This window comes from Danio aesculapii, chromosome 7 (genome assembly GCF_903798145.1).
Source record: "Danio aesculapii chromosome 7, fDanAes4.1, whole genome shotgun sequence".
In the NCBI taxonomy this organism is placed as follows: Eukaryota; Metazoa; Chordata; class Actinopteri; order Cypriniformes; family Danionidae; genus Danio; species Danio aesculapii.
This window is the reverse complement of record NC_079441.1, coordinates 16,013,051-16,035,501: the sequence shown is the minus strand read 5'-3', so window position 1 is coordinate 16,035,501 and position 22,451 is coordinate 16,013,051. Positions and strand designations below refer to the sequence as shown.

At 33.9% G+C, this 22,451-nt stretch overlaps 1 protein-coding gene across 8 annotated transcripts in view; it reads right to left on the bottom strand.

Annotated features, from left to right (window-relative positions):
- Positions 1-22,451, bottom strand: part of ehbp1l1a (EH domain binding protein 1-like 1a) — an 86,610-nt gene that overhangs the window by 63,256 nt on the left and 903 nt on the right. For all 8 annotated transcript variants that reach the window (XM_056461120.1, XM_056461122.1, XM_056461123.1 and 5 more), the window contains exons 2-6: positions 10,495-10,552; positions 9,614-9,709; positions 7,796-7,849; positions 6,933-7,111; positions 3,092-3,231 (exon numbers count right to left, since the gene is read on the bottom strand). In XM_056461120.1, the coding sequence (XP_056317095.1) occupies positions 3,092-3,231; positions 6,933-7,111; positions 7,796-7,849; positions 9,614-9,709; positions 10,495-10,552 (527 nt within the window). The remainder of the gene's footprint in view (positions 1-3,091; positions 3,232-6,932; positions 7,112-7,795; positions 7,850-9,613; positions 9,710-10,494; positions 10,553-22,451) is intronic.

Below are 22,451 nucleotides of genomic sequence, written 5' to 3'. Positions count from 1 at the left end.
TACTGTACATATACCATTAAAACACAGAATCTGTTAATTTTTTTACTGTAGATATACTATTAAAACACAAAAAGGCCCATTTTTACTGTAGATATAGCATTAAAACACAGAATCTGTTCATTTTTACTGTAGATATAATATTAAAACACAGAATCTGTTCATTTTTACTGTAGATATAATATTAAAACACAGAATCTGTTCATTTTTACTGTAGATACAATATTAAAACACAGAATCTGTTCATTTTTACTGTGGATATAATATTAAAACACAGAATCTGGTCATTTTTACTGTAGATACAATATTAAAACACAGAATCTGTTCATTTTTACTGTAGATATAGCATTAAAACACAGAATCTGTTAATTTTTACTGTAGATATAATATTAAAACACAGAATCTGTTCATTTTTACTGTAGATATAATATTAAAACACAGAATATGTTCATTTTTACTGTAGATATAATATTAAAACACAGAATCTGTTCATTTTACTGTAGATATAATATTAAAACACAGAATATGTTCATTTTTACTGTAGATACACTATTAAAACACAGAATCTGTTCATTTTTACTGTAGATATACTATTAAAACACAGAATCTGTTCATTTTTACTGTAGATATACTATTAAAACACAAAATCTGTTCATTTTTACTGTAGATATAATATTAAAACACAGAATCTGTTCATTTTTACTGTAGATATAATATTAAAACACAGAATCTGTTCATTTTTACTGTAGATATAATAATAAAACTCAGAATCTGTTCATTTTTACTGTAGGTACACTATTAAAACAGAATCTATTCATTTTTACTGTAGATATAGCATTAAAACACAGAATCTGTTCATTTTTACTGTAGATATAATATTAAAACACAGAATCTGTTCATTTTTACTGTAGATATAATATTAAAACACAGAATCTGTTCATTTTTACTGTAGATATACTATTAAAACACAGAATCTGTTCATTTTTACTGTAGATATACTATTAAAACACAGAATCTGTTCATTTTTACTGTAGATATAATATTAAAACACAGAATCTGTTCATTTTTACTGTAGATATACTATTAAAACACAGAATCTGTTCATTTTTACTGTGGATATAATATTAAAACACAGAATCTGGTCATTTTACTGTAGATACAATATTAAAACACAGTATCTGTTCATTTTTACTGTAGATATAGCATTAAAACACAGAATCTGTTCATTTTTACTGTAGATATAATATTAAAACACAGAATCTGTTCATTTTTACTGTAGATACAATATTAAAACACAGAATCTGTTCATTTTTGCTGTAGATACAATATTAAAACACAGAATCTGTTCATTTTTACTGTAGATATAATATTAAAACACAGAATCTGTTCATTTTTACTGTAGATATAATATTAAAACACAGAATCTGTTAATTTTTACTGTAGATATAATATTAAAACACAGAATCTGTTCATTTTTACTGTACATATAATATTAAAACACAGAATCTGTTCATTTTTACCGTACATATAATATTAAAACACAGAATCTGTTCATTTTTTTACTGTAGATATACTATTAAAACACAAAAAGGCCCATTTTTACTGTAGATTTAGTATTAAAACACAGAATCTGTTCATTTTTACTGTAGATACACTATGAAAACACAGAATCTGTTCATTTTTACTGTAGATATAATATTAAAACACAGAATCTGTTCATTTTTACTGTAGATACACTATTAAAACACAGAATCTGTTCATTTTTACTGTAGATATACTATTAAAACACAGAATCTGTTCATTTTTAATGTAGATACACTATGAAAACACAGAATCTGTTCATTTTTGCTGTAGATATAATATTAAAACAAAGAATCTGTTCATTTTTACTGTACATATAATATTAAAACACAGAATCTGTTCATTTTTACTGTAGATATAATATTAAAACACAGAATCTGTTCATTTTTACTGTAGATATAATATTAAAACACAGAATCTGTAAATTTTTACTGTAGATATACTATTAAAACACAGAATCTGTTCAGTTTTACTGTAGATATAATATTAAAACACAGAATCTGTTCATTTTTACTGTAGATATACTATTAAAACACAGAATCTGTTCATTTTTACTGTAGATATAATATTAAAACACAGAATCTGTTCATTTTTACTGTAGATATACTATTAAAACACAGAATCTGTTCATTTTTACTGTAGATATACTATTAAAACACAGAATTTGTTCATTTTTACTGTAGATATACTATTAAAACACAGAATCTGTTAATTTCTACTGTAGATATAATATTAAAACACAGAATCTGTTCATTTTTACTGTAGATATAATATTAAAACACAGAATCTGTTCATTTTTACTGTAGATTTTTACTGTACATTAAAGCACAAAAAGGCCCAGTTTTTACTGTTGGTATTACCTTAAAAACGCAGAAAATAACCATTTTAATATTAAAAAACCTTAAACTAATATAAAATGTTTCATTTTTTTACAGTAGTTTAACCATCAAAAAACTGATATTTTTTAGTTTTTTTATGTGGACACATTAACGAAAGTTTTCTGTTTTTAATTTGCGATAAAAAGTCTGTGTAATGAGCTGCAAGTACATTTTCCAGTTTTTTTACGGTTTTTTTAGAGTGTACACTGTAAGTCAATCAATGGTTACAGGTTTTCAGCTTTCTTCAAAATATATTTTTTTCATTAAAAAAAAAAAGAAAAAAAAGAAAACTCATATAGGTTTGAAACCACTTTAGGGTGAGTAAATAGTTCACCCCAAAAAAGTACTCTCTATCCCAAAATGAGATATCAATGAGACAAAAAAAACTGAGATACTACTGTATGTTTGCAAACATTTAAATCTAAAATACAATATTAAATTGGCACAAACGCTTATTCAACACGAAACTACCAAACCACCAAAAACAGCAAAGAACCACCAGGTTATCTGCCTCAAAGCAAATTTACCTAAAACCAGGAAACAACGCATAAAATACTACAAATAGACCTTTCAGAACAGGAAATGCCAGTTTCTAAACTTGTTTCCAAACGTCTGTGCAAGCATGTCGACATTACCTATGACTGCTGTGGCATTTTTCACCGCTGCACTCAGTCTTCTGTCCTCCTCTTCATCACTATCATTAAAGTCATCCAGGTTTCCAATGTCCGACTGCTTCAAACTCATCAGACTCGCAAGACTTTGCATGTCTTCATCACTGAACACAGAAAACAACAATCAATATTGTTGATAAGTATTGACGATAAGAAAAGGTAATCTTGTTCTACAATATGCTAGCTTACTAAAACAGACTATAGACCTGTGACGTAAATAAAACTATTTGCCACTTTCAACTTGACACTGGTACCTACAGTTGAAGTCATAATTATTAGCCTCCTTTGAATTTTTTTCTTTTTTAAATATTTCCCAAATGATGTTTAACAGAGCAAGGAAATTTTCACAGTATGTCTGATATTTTTTCTTTTGGAGAAAGTCTTATTTGGTTTATTTCAGCTAGAATAAAAGCAGTTTAAAGTTTATTTTTTTTACTTTTTAAGGTCAAAATTCAAGGGCGTAGGTTTGCACTTGACATTGGTGGGGACGGGTTAATCAAACAACAGCTATAAATAAATATATATGCAATTATTTATTTAACTGCTATTAAATTATAATAATAATTAATCCTCAGTTTATTAAGTTTTAGGCCTGTAGCCAAGGGGGGTTCGAAAGACCAAAAGTTGGATTATTATTATTATTTTTGAATTTTTCTTATTATTCAAATGGCCAAATTCTGACTGAGGAAAGTTGAATGTTCTGGCTAGTTCTGAATGTTCTGGCTAGTTCTGAATGTGAAGGCTTCAGTTTTTAATTTAAAACAAGTTTTAACAGTTTCTAAAAAGAATTAAATGATAGATTATGATAAATTAGTATTTTAAAATAAAGTATATCTTCATATTTTGTAATAAAAATGTTCATTATTTATAAAACTGTAATATAAAACTCACAGTTTGAATGCACATTTGTAAATAAACACTTTAAATAGTAAAATAGTATGGTAAGCAATTTGACAGAATGGTTGAAAATATTTTTGGTACATCAAAAAGTGTGGTTATGATAACCATCTGACAAGGTAACCCAGCAAAAATTAGTTCTTAAAATGTCACTAAAATGTAAAAGGTATATTTATACCTCATAATTAAACAGAAAATTAGCTGAATAACTGCAAAAAGGTTTAGTTTTTCTGAAAACAAATAAGCACCCCTTTCAAAAAGCTAGCTACAGGCCTGATGGTGTAATTTTAAGAGAATGTTTATCAACTTATAACTGAGAGTTTAATAAAGACTTCCGTTTATTTAAGCCATAGTGCAAAGGAAACATGTCTCATATATCAGTATTATGCCTATACACGGGCTGTATTTTTTGGCGTGTACACGTGTATTTGGATATATCTGTTTTTTGACCACACTTTGTTATTACTGTTCATTTATTTGTTTGCTGGAAATTAGAACTGAATTAAGAAATAGTTTTGAAACAAGTCTTTGCCCTTAAACAAAATAAATTATGTAGGCTAATGGATGTCTTCAGTGGTGTGCACAACACCGTTCCACGAAGGAGAGAAAGGGAAAGTGAAAGTAAAGGCCAATTGGAAGAGGCTCATTCTTTATCCTCACGCTGCAGATGCTCTGTTTAACTGTTTTCTCACTAGTGAAGTGTTCAGTTTTCCCACTTGCAAAGTCCACCATAATAGCAAATGCGCCATGGCGCAACTGACTCTTTAAGGGAATGGTGGGGAGACTCTGATTGGTTTATTCTCAAAACATACCCATAACTCATGAAAGGGCACCTAGTTTACCCCTTTTTAAAATTTTTACTATTAATGTTATGGTTCTTTTAAGTGTGCCAGTTTAGGTTCAGTTCAAAACACAGTTCAGATTGTTTTATTATAATGTGTTAAAAAGTGTCATTTTGGGGGTGTGTACAAAGGTCATTGTTTTAGGGGTGTGTTGCTTTACATGAAAATTAGTTTCCCTTTGTGTTTGGCAACAGACAGGCAGACAGAGAGAAGCAACATGAGTGAGAGGACCAGCATTCAGCCGTACATGTACGACTCAGACACAGACCAAGCAGAGAGTACTGTTGAGGAATCAATATTTCTAATGTGCCAGAATATGTCAGAGTGGTAGTTACAAAATCATTTGTGTCTTTGTATAGTTTTACAGCCAACTGTGTGCTAGTTTAAAGTTCCGAGCTTGCACACCGAGACTAATAACCACGCACACTGAATTAACTTTGACTGAGGCTATAACTAAAGGGTGTCACACACCAGATGTGCTGCTCAGAGCCGCTGCACCTAGTTAAGATGACAGGGAGCTTCTGTGACCGAGGGAAATGCAAACGGTTGAAGTTTAAAGAAGACGCAATGAAAAGTACACTTGTATGCATACCCACCTAAAGTTACAAACAATGGCACCGATGAGAGAGATCATGTGGTGAATGTTGATCGTGTGTTGAGCCCAATGAGCCTTACATCTAAAAATAGAGCAAGGGTGTTTCTCGGATGTGGCGGATGTGAAACAACAAACTGAGGATATGGTGATGCGTGCCTGTCAATCAATATTGGTGGGTGGGGGGACTCCTAACTTCAAGTTGCGTTCGATCTTCAAGTAACACACTCCTAACTTCAAATTGCAGTCGATCTCAAAACCGCTCCAATTGGTCCACCGTTTTTATGTTGTTAAATTGAAAAAAAAAGCACTGGGTGTGTTTATATCACCCCAAAATGACAGTCTATACACTATACCTATACATATGTCTATCCAAACAGCTTGAAAAGTAGATTTTTCACCATAGGTGCCCTTTAAGAGAATAAGCACAGCCCTGTTAGACCATGCGCCACGGCGCACAGCGTATTTTCCCATGATTAAAATAACAAAAGTGGATTCCTTAATGCTTTTGCGCCATGCGCTTTAGACTTGCGCCTAGATCATTAAAAGAGCCCATAATGTTCGTATGGACATTCATTCATGTGTGTTCTGTTTTCATCAAACTTCTCACTGATCCCGCCACATTGTATTATTTGTAGCACAATGGATTATGGCTTTTGCCATGTGTATATTTCTGTATATGCAGTTTTGTGTCAGTTATTTGTGTCTTGTTGTGTTTGTAGTTTTATTTTGTGTATGTCCAAAAAGAAAAATATAGATAAAAACATTTAAAAAATAATAAAAAAAACACTTATGAAACCAAATCTAAGTATTATTTATTCAAGTCTCATGTATTTAGTTAACAAAAATTTATAATCAAATGTAAAATAACACTGCACAGTCTTTGTCCACAAAAACAGTCTTTTTTTCTTAAAAAAGCTACAAAAGTTGGTCTATTTTAGAGAAGCCAAACATGGTCACATTGCAAAAGATTTCGGGAAATTTTAAGCTGGTTTGTTACCTACGTTGTTATTGTTACTGTTATTTAGTGTTAAATTATTGTAACTGTGTCAGATGGCTTTATTGTGGATTCATTATGTACTTTTTTATATATAGTTTAACTCATTATTTTTTACTATTCTTCTTCAGTTTTAAAGCTGTTCTCTGTCAGAGCCAATAGCCTAGTGTACTGGTATATAGTGCAACTAGGGTTGTGGATGTCTTGAGTTTGAATCTCTGACTCCAACTTCACTTCCTGTCAATTATTACTGTCTACTGTCCTGTCATAATAAAGGCAAATGCCAAAAATAAATTTTTGAAAGAAAAAAAAAACTGTTCTCTAATGTCATCTGAAATTATTTTGAGTCTGTTTTTTTTAAGTATTGTTTCAGGCATCCATGTTTTAGAAGTATTGGTTTGGCAAAGGTATAGTAAAGAGGCCAAGTGATTCCCAAACCTACTTCTATAGTGTAACAATGACAGCATCAGAACTTACGTAGCTTTGCCCTCCTTCAGGAAGACGCAGGACAGGGTGAGCTTGAGTGTGGCATCCAGCACTTTCACAGAAAGAGGCTTTAGTGTAAGCGACAGGTCAAACTGAGCCGGGGTCGCGCTCGCAAACTTCTTCATGTTCACATCCACTGACGCTAAAACTTTTCTGTGACCCTTAGTTTCCTGTGGATGTCAGGATGAGATGGGGTTAGATGTTTTAAAAGACCATTGTACGTTCAAGCCATTTCTGGGAAGACATGAGCTTATTACAAAGCCAAAAAATAAAGTCAGGAAGTAGGCCACACTTTTTAGCATATTAGTTTGCATTGCACATAGGGCTGCACGATATTGGAAAAATGTAACATTGCAATATTTTATTACTTTGCGATAATTATTGTGATGTGAATACAACTTCCCCAGATGACTAGAATATCTCTATTTGGAAAGTATTTATAAGCTTAGACTGATTGGGATGATTCTGTAGTGGGAATGCATTTGCATAAAACCTAATAAGCAAATCTACAAGCACAGATCAATGCAGTTTCCGTTTATCATTTTCCGAGTCTAACAGGATTCAGGTACAGTAATTGAATAATGAAAATTAAATAATTCCATAAAATTAACTGTTACTAATGTTACAAATGGTTACATTTCTTATGCCTGAATACTTTTAAAACCCTTATTATCCATTATAGACCTCAAAAAAAAAAGGTGCAAATGATAAATTATAATACAGGCTCAACATTGCATATCCTGTGATGTGAGAATAGCAAATGATCACATTGCAATATCAATGCTGAAATGATATATTGTGCAGCCCTAATTGCAAACAGCTAAAGTTTGTGATTACAGGGTAATCAAACTCACATTCTCTATGATAAATGTCCAGTCTTTGTCCTCAAATTCATCTGCATTTGGATCCTATAGGAAAAAATTCATAATAAAAAAAAACATATGTTGCATATGGATATTTTTGGCAATAATCAAAAATACACTGTATGAGACACTGTATCAAAACTATTGATTTGACTTTTATGTCAAAAATGGTTAGTATTTTAAGTAAAGACCATGTTCCATTAAGATATTTTGTAAATTTCCTACTGTAAATGTATAAAAACTTTGTCTCACACTTCATTTAGACACATTTAAAGGTAATTTTCTCAATATTTTACTTTTTCTGATTCCAGATTTCCAAATAATTGCATCTCGGGCTAAATATTATCCTATCATAACAAACTATACATCAATAGAAAGCTCGTTTATTAAGCTTTGATGTGAAAAACTACACTTAGTACTGGTTTTGTGGTCTAGGGTCACATGTGTAGACAATATGTCTGCAACAATAAAACATATGAAGAGTTCTAAAATCTAAAATTTTATTCTAAAATAAACATTTTTATCAGGCTCCAGTGTGTAGGTTTTATTAATATCACTTTTATGGCAAAGAATAAGTCATTTTCATGGTCTTTAAAGTGAAATAACTCAACATAAACAAAGGGGTCTGAGAAAAATTTCCATTTTCTATGGAAATTTCAGATAAAGGTAAAGATAAAGGCACATAAAGGTTTTTGCATCAGAACTCTTCATATATATTTAACAAATCAGAAATCTCCACTTCATATTTTAAAATACAATAAAATACAAAATATGCCATAAAATACACTGCAAATATGCTGATCTGGGTAGGGTTGCACAAGCTGTTCATAAGTTCTTTCTTAAACTGAAGCATAAAGTCCACACTAGGGGCTTAGTAACTACTAGCTAGTTTGTAACTAAATTTGTTCTTACTTCGGTTGTACCACATGTTCTTAAGACAAACCGTAGTTAGTACTTCATAAGCACTCTGTAAAGTCATGTGTAGTCGCATTAAATAATGTAATATCCAATAAAAAGCATTTAAATCGTTAAACTGCTTTAAAATTCTGCAACTAATGCATCTATATATAACTGTCCTATGAAAATTAAGTGACAAATTACATTTTTAAAGCACATTTTTACAGTCAGTCACTATAACAGACGACGCACATACCTGCATCGCGAGCCGTGAATGCGCGAGAAATACACATGAAGTTATCAAAATATTAAACTTGTTTGTTTTTTATAATTCTTCATTATCATCTCGAGCTCCTCATTGTAAACTAATCTCGCTGTCATCTCTTTTCTACTGGTATACATGGGGGATGCTGCTGTAAATATTTAGTTGGAACGTAGCGTTACAGTACGTTTAAACTTCAGTTCAGTGGTGCGACACAAAAGTATTTAGTAGTGTGTAAATTGTAACTTAGTGTCACTTTAAGTAACAACTAGGTTATATTTTAACTCATGCACTGCTGGTGCAACTGGCCCCTGGTGCCCAAGAAGCATTTATTATTATTATTTTTTTTTAAAGATTTATTTTTGGCCTTTATTAAACAGATAGGACAGTTTTACAGACAGGAAGCAACGTGGGAGAGAGAGAGGGGGTAGGGACGGGACATGTCCATGAGCCGGGATTCGAACTCGGGATGCCCTGAAGTGCTAATGCACCATATGTCAGCGCGCTAACTACTAGGCTATTGCACTGACAGCATTTATCACTTTATCAAAAATTATAAAAAATAATCATTCAAAAGTAAATAAAATATTATCTACCACAAACTGTTTAAGTGTTACTCTAGATGTGATTGTTTTAAAATTACAATGCACCTTAAAGAGAGTGACGGTGATGTCCACGCTCTCAGGAACCTGCCAGACCACAGTCCCCCTGTATGGGTTCTTGATGCCCGGTTGCCAGCCATGAAGCTAATAAACACATTGACATTTAATAACACAGCTGGTGATACTTAAACACATTATATTTACACAAAGAGTTTTAACATGAACACTGCCTAGACAATGATTATGCATGCTCATGCACAATAAAAAAAAATGTAAAAAGGAAAGGATTAGTCTTCATCTATATCAGTGCAAACGTCCTGTATTCGTGACACTACATGCGTTGAAATTCTAACATCACACTGGCACCAACTGTTTTATGTGTGCTAAGAGGGAGTGTTCATTTCTGCTATGCAAACAAGAATAAATGATTTCTGTGTGGTTAATAATGACCCTAGTATATGCTGAGATTTCTTTTCTAAAAGATCTGAAAATCTTACATTTCAAAAACATGTCTTGGCAACATACTATTCAGTCATAAACTTTACAGCTTTAGTAATAAAAAATAAATAATAATAAATAAACAATTATAATGATTAATAAAATAATTAGTAATTACAGAAAATTATTATTTTTCATTATTATTTGATTATTAAATTTTTTTTGTACATTTGTTGAATTGACCAGCAATTTCGACATCAACTTTTTGAAGATTAGCATTTAAAATGGCTTTGAAAGCACTATCTTTATTGTGTCCCCTTAAAATTATAATAATGTACTTGTTTTAGTTTCATTTGCATCACTCTGGATAAGATGAATAAGATGGTTTTTAAGATGAATAAAGGCTGAGATAAAATAGCCGCAGTCATATATTCTTACGGACTTAAAAGCTATAGATGTTGCAATAATAATAACCCACGTCTGCCTCTCACCTTGCTGCAGATGCGTCTGTTTCGTCTGGTCCAAACAACTCGCAGTTTGTCTGGCTGCCTGCAAATGACAAAAAACATTATAACACAGAATAATAAAGGCTGGTTGCACACTTTTATCATCACACCTAACAAATAATTAAGATTGAGTACTGAGCATGTAACATTACATCTACACTCATCTGCCACTTTATAAGGTACAACTTCTTGTTAATGCAAATTTCAAATCTGCCAATTACATTGGCAGCAACTCAATGCATTTAGGCATGTAGACATGGTCAAGATGATCTGCTGCAAACAAACCAAGCATCAGAATGGTGAAAAAAGGTGATTTAAGTGACTTTGAATGTTGTATTGTTTGTTGGTGTCAGACGGGCTGGTCTGAGTATTTTAGAAACTGATGATCTACTGAGATTTACACGCAAAATCAGCTCTAGGGTTTACAGAGAATGGTCAGAAAAAGAGAAAATATCCAGTGAGAGGCAGTTCTGCGCAAATGCCTGGTTAATGCCAGAGGTCAGAGGAGAATGTCCAGACTGGTTGCAGCTTATACAAAGGTAACAGTAACTCAAATAACTACTCGTATGTGTGCAGAAGAGCATCTCTGAACGCACAACACCTTTAACCTTGAGGCTGATGAGCTACAGCAGCAGAAGACCACACCGGGTGCCACTCCTGTCAGCTAAGAACAGGAAAGTGACGCTACAATTTACACAGGCTCATCAAAATTGGACAATAGAAGATTAGAAAAACGTTGCTTGGTCTGATGAGTCTCAATTTCTGCTGCGACATTCGGATGGTAGGGTCAGAATTTGCCATCAACAACATGAAAGCATGGATCCGTGGTTCAGGCTGGTGGTGGTATAATGGTGTGGGGGATATTTTCTAGTCATACTTTGGGCCCATTAGTACCAATTGAGCATCTTATCAACGCTACAGCATATTGTTGCTGACCATGTCCATCCCTTTATGACCACTGTGCACCCATCTTCTGATGGCTACTTTCAGCAAGATAACGTGCCATGTCAGAAAGCGCAAACCATCTCAGACTGGTTTCCTGAACATGACAATGAGTTCACTGTTCTTAAATGGCCTCCACAGTCACCAGAACTCAATCCAATAGAGCATTTTTGGAATGTGATGGAACAGGTGATTCGCATCATGGATGTGCAGCTGACAAATCTGCAACAACTGCGTGATGCTATCATGTCAATATGGGCCAAAATCTCTGAGGAATATTTCCAGTACCTTGTTGAATCTATGCCACGAAGAATTAAGGCAGTTCTGAAGGCAAGATGGGTCCAACCCAGTACTAGTAAGGTGTACCTAATAAAGTGGCCGGTGAGTGTATATTCCACATGCTTTCAAAATATAACATAATTTCTCATGACTCATAAAACAGTGAAAATATAATCAGGATTTGCAGTCACACAGATAACATTCCCCAGGGAATTGCTTTAAGGAGGTTAGTCTCCATATATGTACGAAAAGGACGGCCATCATGTGCACTGAGTTTGGTTATTAGGTTACTCATCTGACCCACATACAGGAAAACATTAGCTGTCTCATTGTATGAAATGCTGAGGCTTGCTCAGGGGCAAGTCAATATATATTTGTTCTTGTTCTAACAGGCTTACACTGTTTTTGTGTGTAATGTATATGTAATGAGAGGTTATAAGTCCACTATGGGCAAACAAAAATGTTTTGGTTAATAAAAATAGTAACGTGAGATTCATCATGGTGTACAAACAGGACAGGCCAATATTGAATACATGTGATCTTCTGAAATTTTCCATAACAGAATTAAAGGGTAATCTCAGGATTCTTTTGAGATAAAGAAAAGTTATAAACAATTTAAACAATTATTAACCAGAAATAAAACATGAAATATATTCAAATTATTTACAATTATTTTAATAATTTGGATTCTATTATAGTAACATTATATAAATCAATAAATAGATACATTGCTGTAATGTTAGTGATTGACATATATAGAAGACGTTGCAAATTTTACAACTCAGTTATAAGTATATATAATTTTAAAAATGTATTATAATATAATCATTAATAATTGAAAAATAACAATGTTAATATTTATAATTACATTAAAATATATACTGTTTTATGTATCAAACAAATAAAACAATAAATATACGAATATTTTTTTGTAACATTAAAGAAACACTCCACTTTTTTTGGAAATAGGCTCATTTTACAACCTTAAACAGTTGAGTTACCATTTTTAATCCATTCAACCTATCTCGCGATCTGGCGGGAGCTTAGCTTAGCATAAATCATTGATTTGGATTAGACCATTAGTATCTCACTTTAAAATGACCAAATAATTTCAATAATTTTAAGCTTGACTCTTCTGTAGTTACATCATATACTAAGACCAAATGAAGAGACTAAATAATTGAAGTGATTGTCCATTGACAAAAATGTATGCAACATGTAAAAGAGTGTGAGGAGGGTTTCCTTTAGATGCTTGTGGGAAATATAACATGAGACTTGCTCTACTTTTCCCCAGTGTGTACGTCAAACACACTCACTCTCTCTCTCTCAATGGAGGGTGTGGCTTCTCTTCACACAAACACTATCAGGTCAGCTGTTAAACTGGCACACACTAAGCCATTTCCTTGTGGAAGTGCTTTTAGCTTCCAAAGTCTCATTTTTTAACCTATTTTTTTTGCCATTTCCCATCATGCTATTAATCAACAGATATGCTGGAATGCTTATTTTGAACAGCTGACAATGACAAAACAATGTCTGCTTTGTCAGCATTATTGATGTAATTACACAAAATTACAAGCTATGACCAACCGCTATTTATGCATGCAGATGATGGCAGTTATGCATCTCTCATCTCCTACAGGTCCTTTAATCTGGTAATATACAGTTCAAGTCAAAATTATGAATCCTCTTGTGAACTTATTTTCAAATCTTTCCCAGGTGATATTTAACTGAGCAAATAAATTTTAACAGTATTTCCTATAATATTTTTTCTTCTAAAGCAGGGATGCCCAAAGTTTTTCTTATAAAGGGCCAAAACCCAAACTCTATTGAGGGCTGTGGGCCGAATATATAGCAAAACATATTACAATGAATTTGCCAAGGTGAATTTGCTAATTTATTTGATTAATATTAACTAATCCAGTATAACTTTAAACATTTCATAATGAATTTATTACTGTAAAAATAAACAATCCCATTTATAACACAATGGAGTTACTGAATACACTAGTCGAGCTGCTCCTGCTTTGATTTTCTTGCAGATAACTTGTGCATTGTTCTCTATCTGTCAAGTGACACTATTTACAACATTTAATTAAATCATTTAATTTCAGTTTTTTTTTTGCATTCACTCAAACCCACATATCATTCTCCCTCTCTTTTCAGATGGGACGGTGGGCCAAATCAAAGGTTACCATAGGCCAACTTCAGCCCGCGAGCTCTCTGTTCTAGAGAAAGTCTTATTTGTATTATTTCAGCTAGAATAAAAGCAGTTCTTGACTATTTTTTTAAAGCATTTAAAGGTCAATATTATTAGTCCTCTTAAGGAGTATTTTTTTCGATTATCAACAAAATAATCGACGTTTATACAATGAATCGCCTAATTAACTGCATCCCAATCATCACAAACACTGCAGAACACCTACTGGAACTCGCATGGACACAAGATTCTCACAGAAATCAGTCAAGTTTGGTGAAGTAAAAATCATGGTTTGGGGTTACATTCAGAATGGGGGCATGCGAGAGATCTGCTGTGTGGATGGCAACATCAACAGCCTGAGGTATCAAGACATTTGTACTGCCCATTACATTACAAACGACAGGACAGGGCAAATCCTTCAGCAGGATAGCGCTCCTTCTCATACTTCAGCCTCCACATCAAAGTTCCCTGAAACCAAAGAAGGTCAAAGTGCTTCAGAATTGGCCAGCCCATTCACCAGACATGAACATTACTGAGTATATCTGGGGTAAGATGAAGGAAGAAGATAAATGAAGATGAATTTGAAGATGAATCCAAAGAATCTTGTTGAAGTCTGGGAGACTTTATTAAGTTATTTGAGTCATTGCAGAGATGTATGGAAGCAGTCGTCCAAGCTCATGGGAATCATACACAATATTAATTCTTTTTTCACTGCAGCATGACTTTATTTCTGTTAAGTGACAAGACTTTTTTCTAAGCAAAGTCAGACCTTACTGTCCCAATTAAATAATCAAGGCATGATCATATTTTATTTTGGTAAAATAAGCGTAATCTAGAGGTCTTTGCCTTTCATATAAGCCACCTCTGATACCAAATGATCAACTAGAAAGTCAAGTTATTACTTTTTGTTGAACTTGGATAGGCAACAAGACTTTGTCAGGTAGTGTACTAGTTTCTTGAAACATATCTAGTAAAATATTATCCACTGTCATCATGGCAAAGATAAAATAAATCTGTTAGAAATTAGTTATTAAAACTATTATGTTTAGAAGTGTGTTGAAAAAAATCGTCTTTCCGTTAAACAGAAATTGGGGAAAAATATACACGATGGCTAATAATTCAGCGGGCTAATTATTCTGACTTCAACTGCAAACCCACATGATTTGCCTATCCCAGGCATCTATCACTCAGTAGCACACCTGGAAAAATGCTGATCAACTCAATAAACGTGCTTCTATAAAATAATTTCCTCAAACTGACGAAAGTCTAAATGATATCTCCGCATGTAAACATGGCATCTGAAGTGGCAATGAAGGAAAGGAAAGGTGGAGTGGCAGAATGGTGGGCCTCTGGGTCTCGTATTGCAGGTCAGTGTCGGCAGCAGCTGTGTGAATGGATGCAAGAGGCCAAGCGGCGTGCTGACAGAGTCATGCGCTCCACAGAAATAGACTGAGAAATGGCACATGCATTGATATAAAGCCGCTCTGAAGCACTGTGCTATAAAACTATGCGAGAAGAAAGGGTTAGACTAGACTTATAACACATCTGTTTAGCTGGGCCTTTACTGAATGAGCACTGTGCTATGTCCGACAGATCGCATTATTATGTCTTTCCTTTTTCATTCCTTTAAAATCTGTTTTATCACATTTTAATTTTTCAATCTTAAGTTTGATTCTTTGTTGTTTTTACTGTCCTATACTTGTATTTTATGTTTCTTTTATTCATTTATGTAAAGCACTTAGAATTACCATTGTGTATGAAATGTGCTATATAAATAAACCTGCCTTGCCCTACCTTAGACAGCTGGTGCATTTACAAGGTGTACAATGTTTACATAAATGTATATACATGTAATATGTGTTGAATGATAACCCAATTCGAACACTATGAATCAACTAGTCAGTCTGGTAACACCATGGTTTATAAATGAATTTACATTCATTCTTCCATGGCGGGGCGCCACGCCAAAATTCATCCCGCCACTGCTACATTACAGCTTCTCATTCAAAACATCTTATTTTTTTTAATAGCGGGTGATAATCGCACCAAAACGTATTAAAGGGTAAGTGAATTATAACAGCGTGATCTTTTCTGTAACCGCCTGTAGTAGTGCTGTGCATCATTTGTTTAACCCTTTAAGGTTACGTACTGACTGACTGACTGACTGACTGACAGGTGCAAAAGGCCAGCAAACATGACGTATAGCCGTTTCACTCTACTTCAGGACCCATTAATACCGCTCTGCAGGTCTATTGGAGATATTCATAAATATTCCTAGCAAATCTAATAAATGTTGGAGACGTACTCGTTACATAAACGTACTAAATCACACTTCAGCACCGTTTATTTGCGAGCGCACAAGAAGACCTGCGCTTGAGCAGCGCGTATTTGAGGGGGCATGCAAGAAGTTTTGTGCATGAGCAGAGGAAATCGGCGCACAAGCAAAGAGATTCGCATGCTGTAGGCCAGGGGTAGGGAACCTATGGCTTGGGAGCCACATGTGGCTCTTTGACTAAAAATATGTGGCTCTCCTGTTTTCTCTCTTCAACAATATTATAAAGTTTTAAAAATTATAACTGTCACTCAAAATCAGTTTTCCATTGAGAATACAATTACAATTACATTTATAATGTATTTTTACAGCAAAATGAATAAGGACTTTAAAATAAAAGGATGTTTCAATCAATGCACATGTGTGGCGCTGTGGTTTAACTTGAATCGTGACACCAATAAAGGTTGAGCAACTTACATTTCTATGGTAACCTCACGCATGTAAATTCAAACATTTCATGAGTGGCGATGGCAAAAAGAAAAAACAATTATAAACACTGTCCTTTCTTAATACATTGTGATGCGTCATATTTGCTTATTTTTGAATTGTGCATGGACATAAACAAAGGTTTTGTTATGTTATATCCCCCCCCTCAGAAATGGCTCTTTGCTGAAAAAAGGTTCCCGACCCCTGCTGTAGGGTATTACATAAATGCATTCTTGACTCGTAATACTGTGCTCACGACATTTGTCATTGAAATAACGCAACAGGTAGTTAGTAGATCTGTGTAAAAAAGGCCTGCCGCCACAGCTGGAAAAAAGCCTAGAGGAAACACTGAACACTAACCGCATTTAACATCCAAAATATAGCTCAGTCATTGAAATTAATGTATCGTACAGCTGTTCTGAGGTCAGCTGTTACATCACAGGGGATGTCAGATGACATATTCACAGCATCAGCCAATCAAATCTTTCTTGTATAATGAAATGCTGAGAAATGTGATTGTATTACTTCGTAATGTAATGATTAACCTGACTCACGTTTCAATACAATTCACGATGCTAATCTTACGATATGATTTGGTCACGATTTTTAAACAAAACTATTTAAAACAAATTTAAGGTGAAGAGCCCTTTCATTGTTTCCTTAAATGCTGCACATTTTTTGCAAAGTTATATAACTTCTTCCATAACCAAATTGGCATTTTAATAACAAATAAACTCCCCGCCCAAAAAAGAATAATACAAACTAAAGAAGACTCATTAATATAAACAAACTAAAACTGTGACTGTGCTGGGATTTGACATTTTTAAAAAGAAATATTAGCATATTTATGTTTTCTGGCATAAGCTGAGGGTTTTGCACATTTACAATGTCCCCTGCTGATGAAAAAACTCTTTCACTGGAGACTGAGATGGCTGGTGTGGAGAGGTAAGCCTTTCCTAAACCAGAGAGCAGGGTGTGCAGAGGTGGTCAATAGACTCTCTGATACAAGCGACTGGCCACTGGCATAAAAAAACCTGATTATAAAATGACTAATTATAGAGTAGGATAGAGACAAGAGTTGAACATGATTATGAAGGTGAATAATTCATATTAATTGCATAATTAATTAGTTTAAATATCAGTGTGATACACTTAAGAAGAGATAATCTTGAACATTTTTAAATATTCAATAATAATAAGCAAATTATGAAAATATGCATAAACTAATTTGAAAAGGAGAGGGTAAAAATAATCTAATAGCTGCTTATGTAACAGAACAACTTTCTCTTTTAGTCTGAAAAACATCTTCACACTTTCGCTATGAAAACACTGATGCACAGTGGGATCTCCGTAGCACTTGTCAGAGCAAGCGGAGCTGCAAATCATCCGGTCCGCGTGGTTTGGCTTATTGATAGTTTTTTTGCGTATAAACATCTGTGACAGTAGTTTTTCCCTGTGCTGTTGGTTTATGTGCATCATATTAGTTGTTCTGTTACTGTAAGTCAGAGGTCACCAATCTCGGTCCTCAAGGGCCGGTGTCCCTGCAGGGTTTAGCTCCAACTTGCCTTAACACACCTGGCTGGGTGTTTCAAGTATACCGAGTAAGACCTTGATTAGCTCATTCAGGTGTGTTTGATTAAGGTTGGAGCTAAAATCTGCAGGACACCGGCCCTCCAGGAACAAGTTTGGTGACCCCTGCTGTAAGTAAACGTCTTTTCGCAGTATTTGCACAATTTGTGTTTTGTCTGGCGCACTTCACGGCTGTCATTTTACTCTGCCGCCCACCTCTTTTGCACCGCTGATGTGCAGGTAAAGCGAGTTTGCACCGGTAAACACAGCGCCCCCCTCTATTCAAAACATGTATCGCGAGTTATACAGCATTTCTATTATTTTCAACCAGAATCATTACATCCCTATGAAATACACTTGCTTTTATTACACTAATACCTTTATTCAAACCTCACGATTATGCAAATATGCTAAATATGTTGCAATTATGTAAAATATGTTCAATAATATGGGTGTAACTGCATATTTTAACAGAAATTGTCCATAGCTTGTAATCAACAGGTATATATATCCATTATTAAGACTTTAAATCTAAAATTCTGATTATATTGTTAAAAAAAATTATTTACATTTTTTTGTATATTTCATATTGGCTGAATTAACTGTGAAAATTATGGCACAAAAATGTGTAATGAGTGGCCAGTACTTTTTTCTGCTCTTAAATAATTTCACAATATTAGTTTTTTGCTATATTATGGATCAAGTAAATGCATTCTCTGTGTGCAAGGCTAACCAACCCATTTTAACAACAATAAACTATGTATTACAAAATATGCAAACATGTGGAGTCTTAAAATGAACAATAGCTTTATCCAATTATAAAGGCATTTATGTCTTATTATGGCAATTGCTGTCTTCATTCCATGGTTTGATGCCAAGTTGGCACAAAAAAAAAAAAAAAAAAAAAAAAATATATATATATATATATAACATCTCTAACTGTTCCAGCCTTTTCGCTTATTAACTCTTCTGTTCAGCAACATTCATTTTAACACACTGACTGATAAGGTCTAAAATAGTATGGAGTTGCGCTTGTTTGTGTAGAAACTATATCCTGGACACTGTTTGCTTTTAGGAAATGATCTGTTATTATCTGTTAACACGCACAATATATCACAAAAATTGATGTGATTTCTTTCCGTATTGCCGGAAACTAAATAAAAGCCCATTTCCTGTCTTTGTTGGAGGATCACTATCATATCAACTCACTTTATAAATAAGATTATGCTTCTACAATCATTGTCTTGATGGTATATTGATTACAAAAAAACAAATGCAATGTCTCCATGCTAATGCACATGGAATTATGATGATGAATTATGTTAGAGTGGTAAAGATTTACAAATAGGACATACTGTAGCTTACAATGTAGACTTTATAATCTTAAAATAAATTATTGACTTTATTGAACTGATTATGTTTATTAAGTCACATTTAAGCATATTTACAAAACCCTGTAAGTACTTTATACACTCTCATGAAGAAAAGAACACAATCTGCTATCTTATTTACTTGTTGATCAGCACCTCAGATGCCAAACAGAGACACTAGACTACCTTCAAAAGAAAAAATATAATAGGAAATACTGTGAAAATATCATTGCTCTGGGAAAACATTTGAATTTTTTTCTTACATTTCACAGGAGGACTAATAATTTTACCTTTTGTACATTTGACTAAATTTATTCAAGTACATTTTTGTATATTTGAAAGTGTACATCCTAGTGAGAGCAGACGAATTTATTTAAAAAATCCTCAACACATAAATATCTTGTGGAAAGTCAAAAATATGACATGTTTGTCTTATTTTGTGTCTTGTGATCTTAACAAACTTTCAGTCTAAATACTTATGCTCAAATGATTGAATTAAAATTTATAGGCTAAAATGTATTGTGCAGTATTATTGAGCAACAAGTGCTTGACAAGTACTCCTCCAAAAACTGTTTTAAAGCATCCCAATATGCACTTTATGAGTGTGTAGAACTGCAATCTAAACAAAGGTGGAGTAGTTGAAGAAAAATAACCTATAAAGAAGTGAGTGCATGACTAGATTTTAATGGGATAATTCACCCATAAATTAAAAGTCTGTCATCATTAACTCACCCTTTACTTGTTTCAACCCTTAATGAGTTTCTTTATAGTCGAATTACCAGTTTGTAAACATGCAGCATGCGCACCCAGTGAGGTTGCAGAAAAAAACGGGAGCGCTAGCATTTACATTGAGGGAATGACATCCGATGCAGTACAGAGTTTGTTGTTGTATTAGAGAGTTATATTGATTACATATTATATATATTATTTACATAATGCTTTCAGCGTATTATAACAGCTTGTCACCCAGTGATAAGCACAGTTACCGGTATTCTGCAAAATTAACGTTAAAGTGAGCTGTGTTCGTCTGAACGTTAAAGTAAGCTGTGTTCGATAGCACCCTCCTAATGGATAATGGATAAGACGAAATGGCCAAGCATCCAGCCAGAAATATACAACTATCTCATTGAAACTTCAAGTGATTTTACAAGATAGAAGTTAAAGGCCTACAAGTCTTTCGATGCCTACAATTTTGTTCTGTGTGGTCATGAGCAAGAAATAATGTTCCATGATTACCAGATTCAAAACTTTGCAGTGCTAAAAACCGAGGTTCTGCCTAGCCAAAGACAAGGAAAGAAGACGGAACTGTGCAAGGCCTGGGTAATCATCCACAAGCAAAACTACTGCATTCTGACTGCGAACTGCACCTGTACAGCAGGGTATGTGAACGTACGTTTTTACATTTACATCGCTGCAATGAAAAATGAGTAATGTGTATGATTCAGCATAGAGTGAACTTAACTGAATTAAAATGAGAACTGCAGAGTCCAGCATTTTTAATTAGGTCCTCACTCCATTCAGTTCTACTGATGGCTGTTAGCCAAATACATCTGAGGTTGGCATTAAAAGCAGTGTGGTGTATAGGCATGGGACGATAACCGTTTTCAAGGTGTACCGCGGTTTGGAAAAGTCAAGGTTTTAAAACTGCCAAAATTTTGTGTAATATCGTTCCTAAGGTATGTGTAAGGTTTTTATTTACATTTTTTTGTTTTTTATGACAACAGTGTCTCCAGCAGAAAAAATGTCCAAAGATTTAAAGCCGTTAAAGCCGATTTTAAGCTGTTTTAAATTGTAAAGAAATCAGTGTTTTTGAAACAAATGAAGTCAGCAGAAGTCAATGATTCATTTGAATTATTTAGCCTGACATGTTTACTGCTCCAAAATATCATAAATCTTTCCAAAAATAAAATATATTGTGTTCAAAGGGGAAAAAGTTTTTGTTTTTTACCCAGACATTTAAAAATAAAATATATTTAGAGCAGTAATCACAATACTCTGATACCGTGAAACAGTGATTTTTTTTTTATCCAAGGTTATCATACCGTCAGAATCTTATACCGGCCCATGCCTAGTGGTGTACGGTAAAATGTAAGTTTTGAATTCTAATTTGGCATCCTACCCACAACACAACATGTTTGCTATTGCAACCGGTCTTTTTTGCAACCAGTATGCGTGGTTGAACCCATGTGAAGCCATGTGTGACGTAGGTTGGTAAATTCTCCTATTCTGTTGAACACAAAAGAAGATATTTTGAAGAAAGCTGGAAACATTGCTTTTGCAGTATTTATTTTACCTTTTATGGAAATCAATGTTACCAGTTTTCAGCTTTCTTCAAAATATCTTCTTCTGTGTTCAACTATTTAAAGTAACTCATACACATCTGGAACTACTTGAGCGTGCACTGTAAAAAAATGCATGGTGCAACACAAATCGATTATTCATTCATTTTCTTTTGGCTTAATCCCTTAATTAATCAGAGGTCGTCACAGCGGAATGAACCGCCAACTTATCCAGCATATGTTTTACGAAGCGTATGTGTTTCCTGCTGCAACCCATCACTGGGAAACACCCATTCACACTCATTTACACACATACAATACAGACAATTTAGCTTACCCAATTCACTATTAAGGGCATGTCTTTGGACTGCGGGGGAAACCGAAGCACCCAGAGGAAACCCACGCGAACATAGGGAGAACATGCAAACTCCACACAGAAATGCCAACTGACCCAGCCGAGGCTCGAGCCAGTGACCTTCTAGCTGTTATAGCGACAGCGCTACCCACTGCGCCACATCGATTACGTTAACGTAATTGTTTTTACAAAT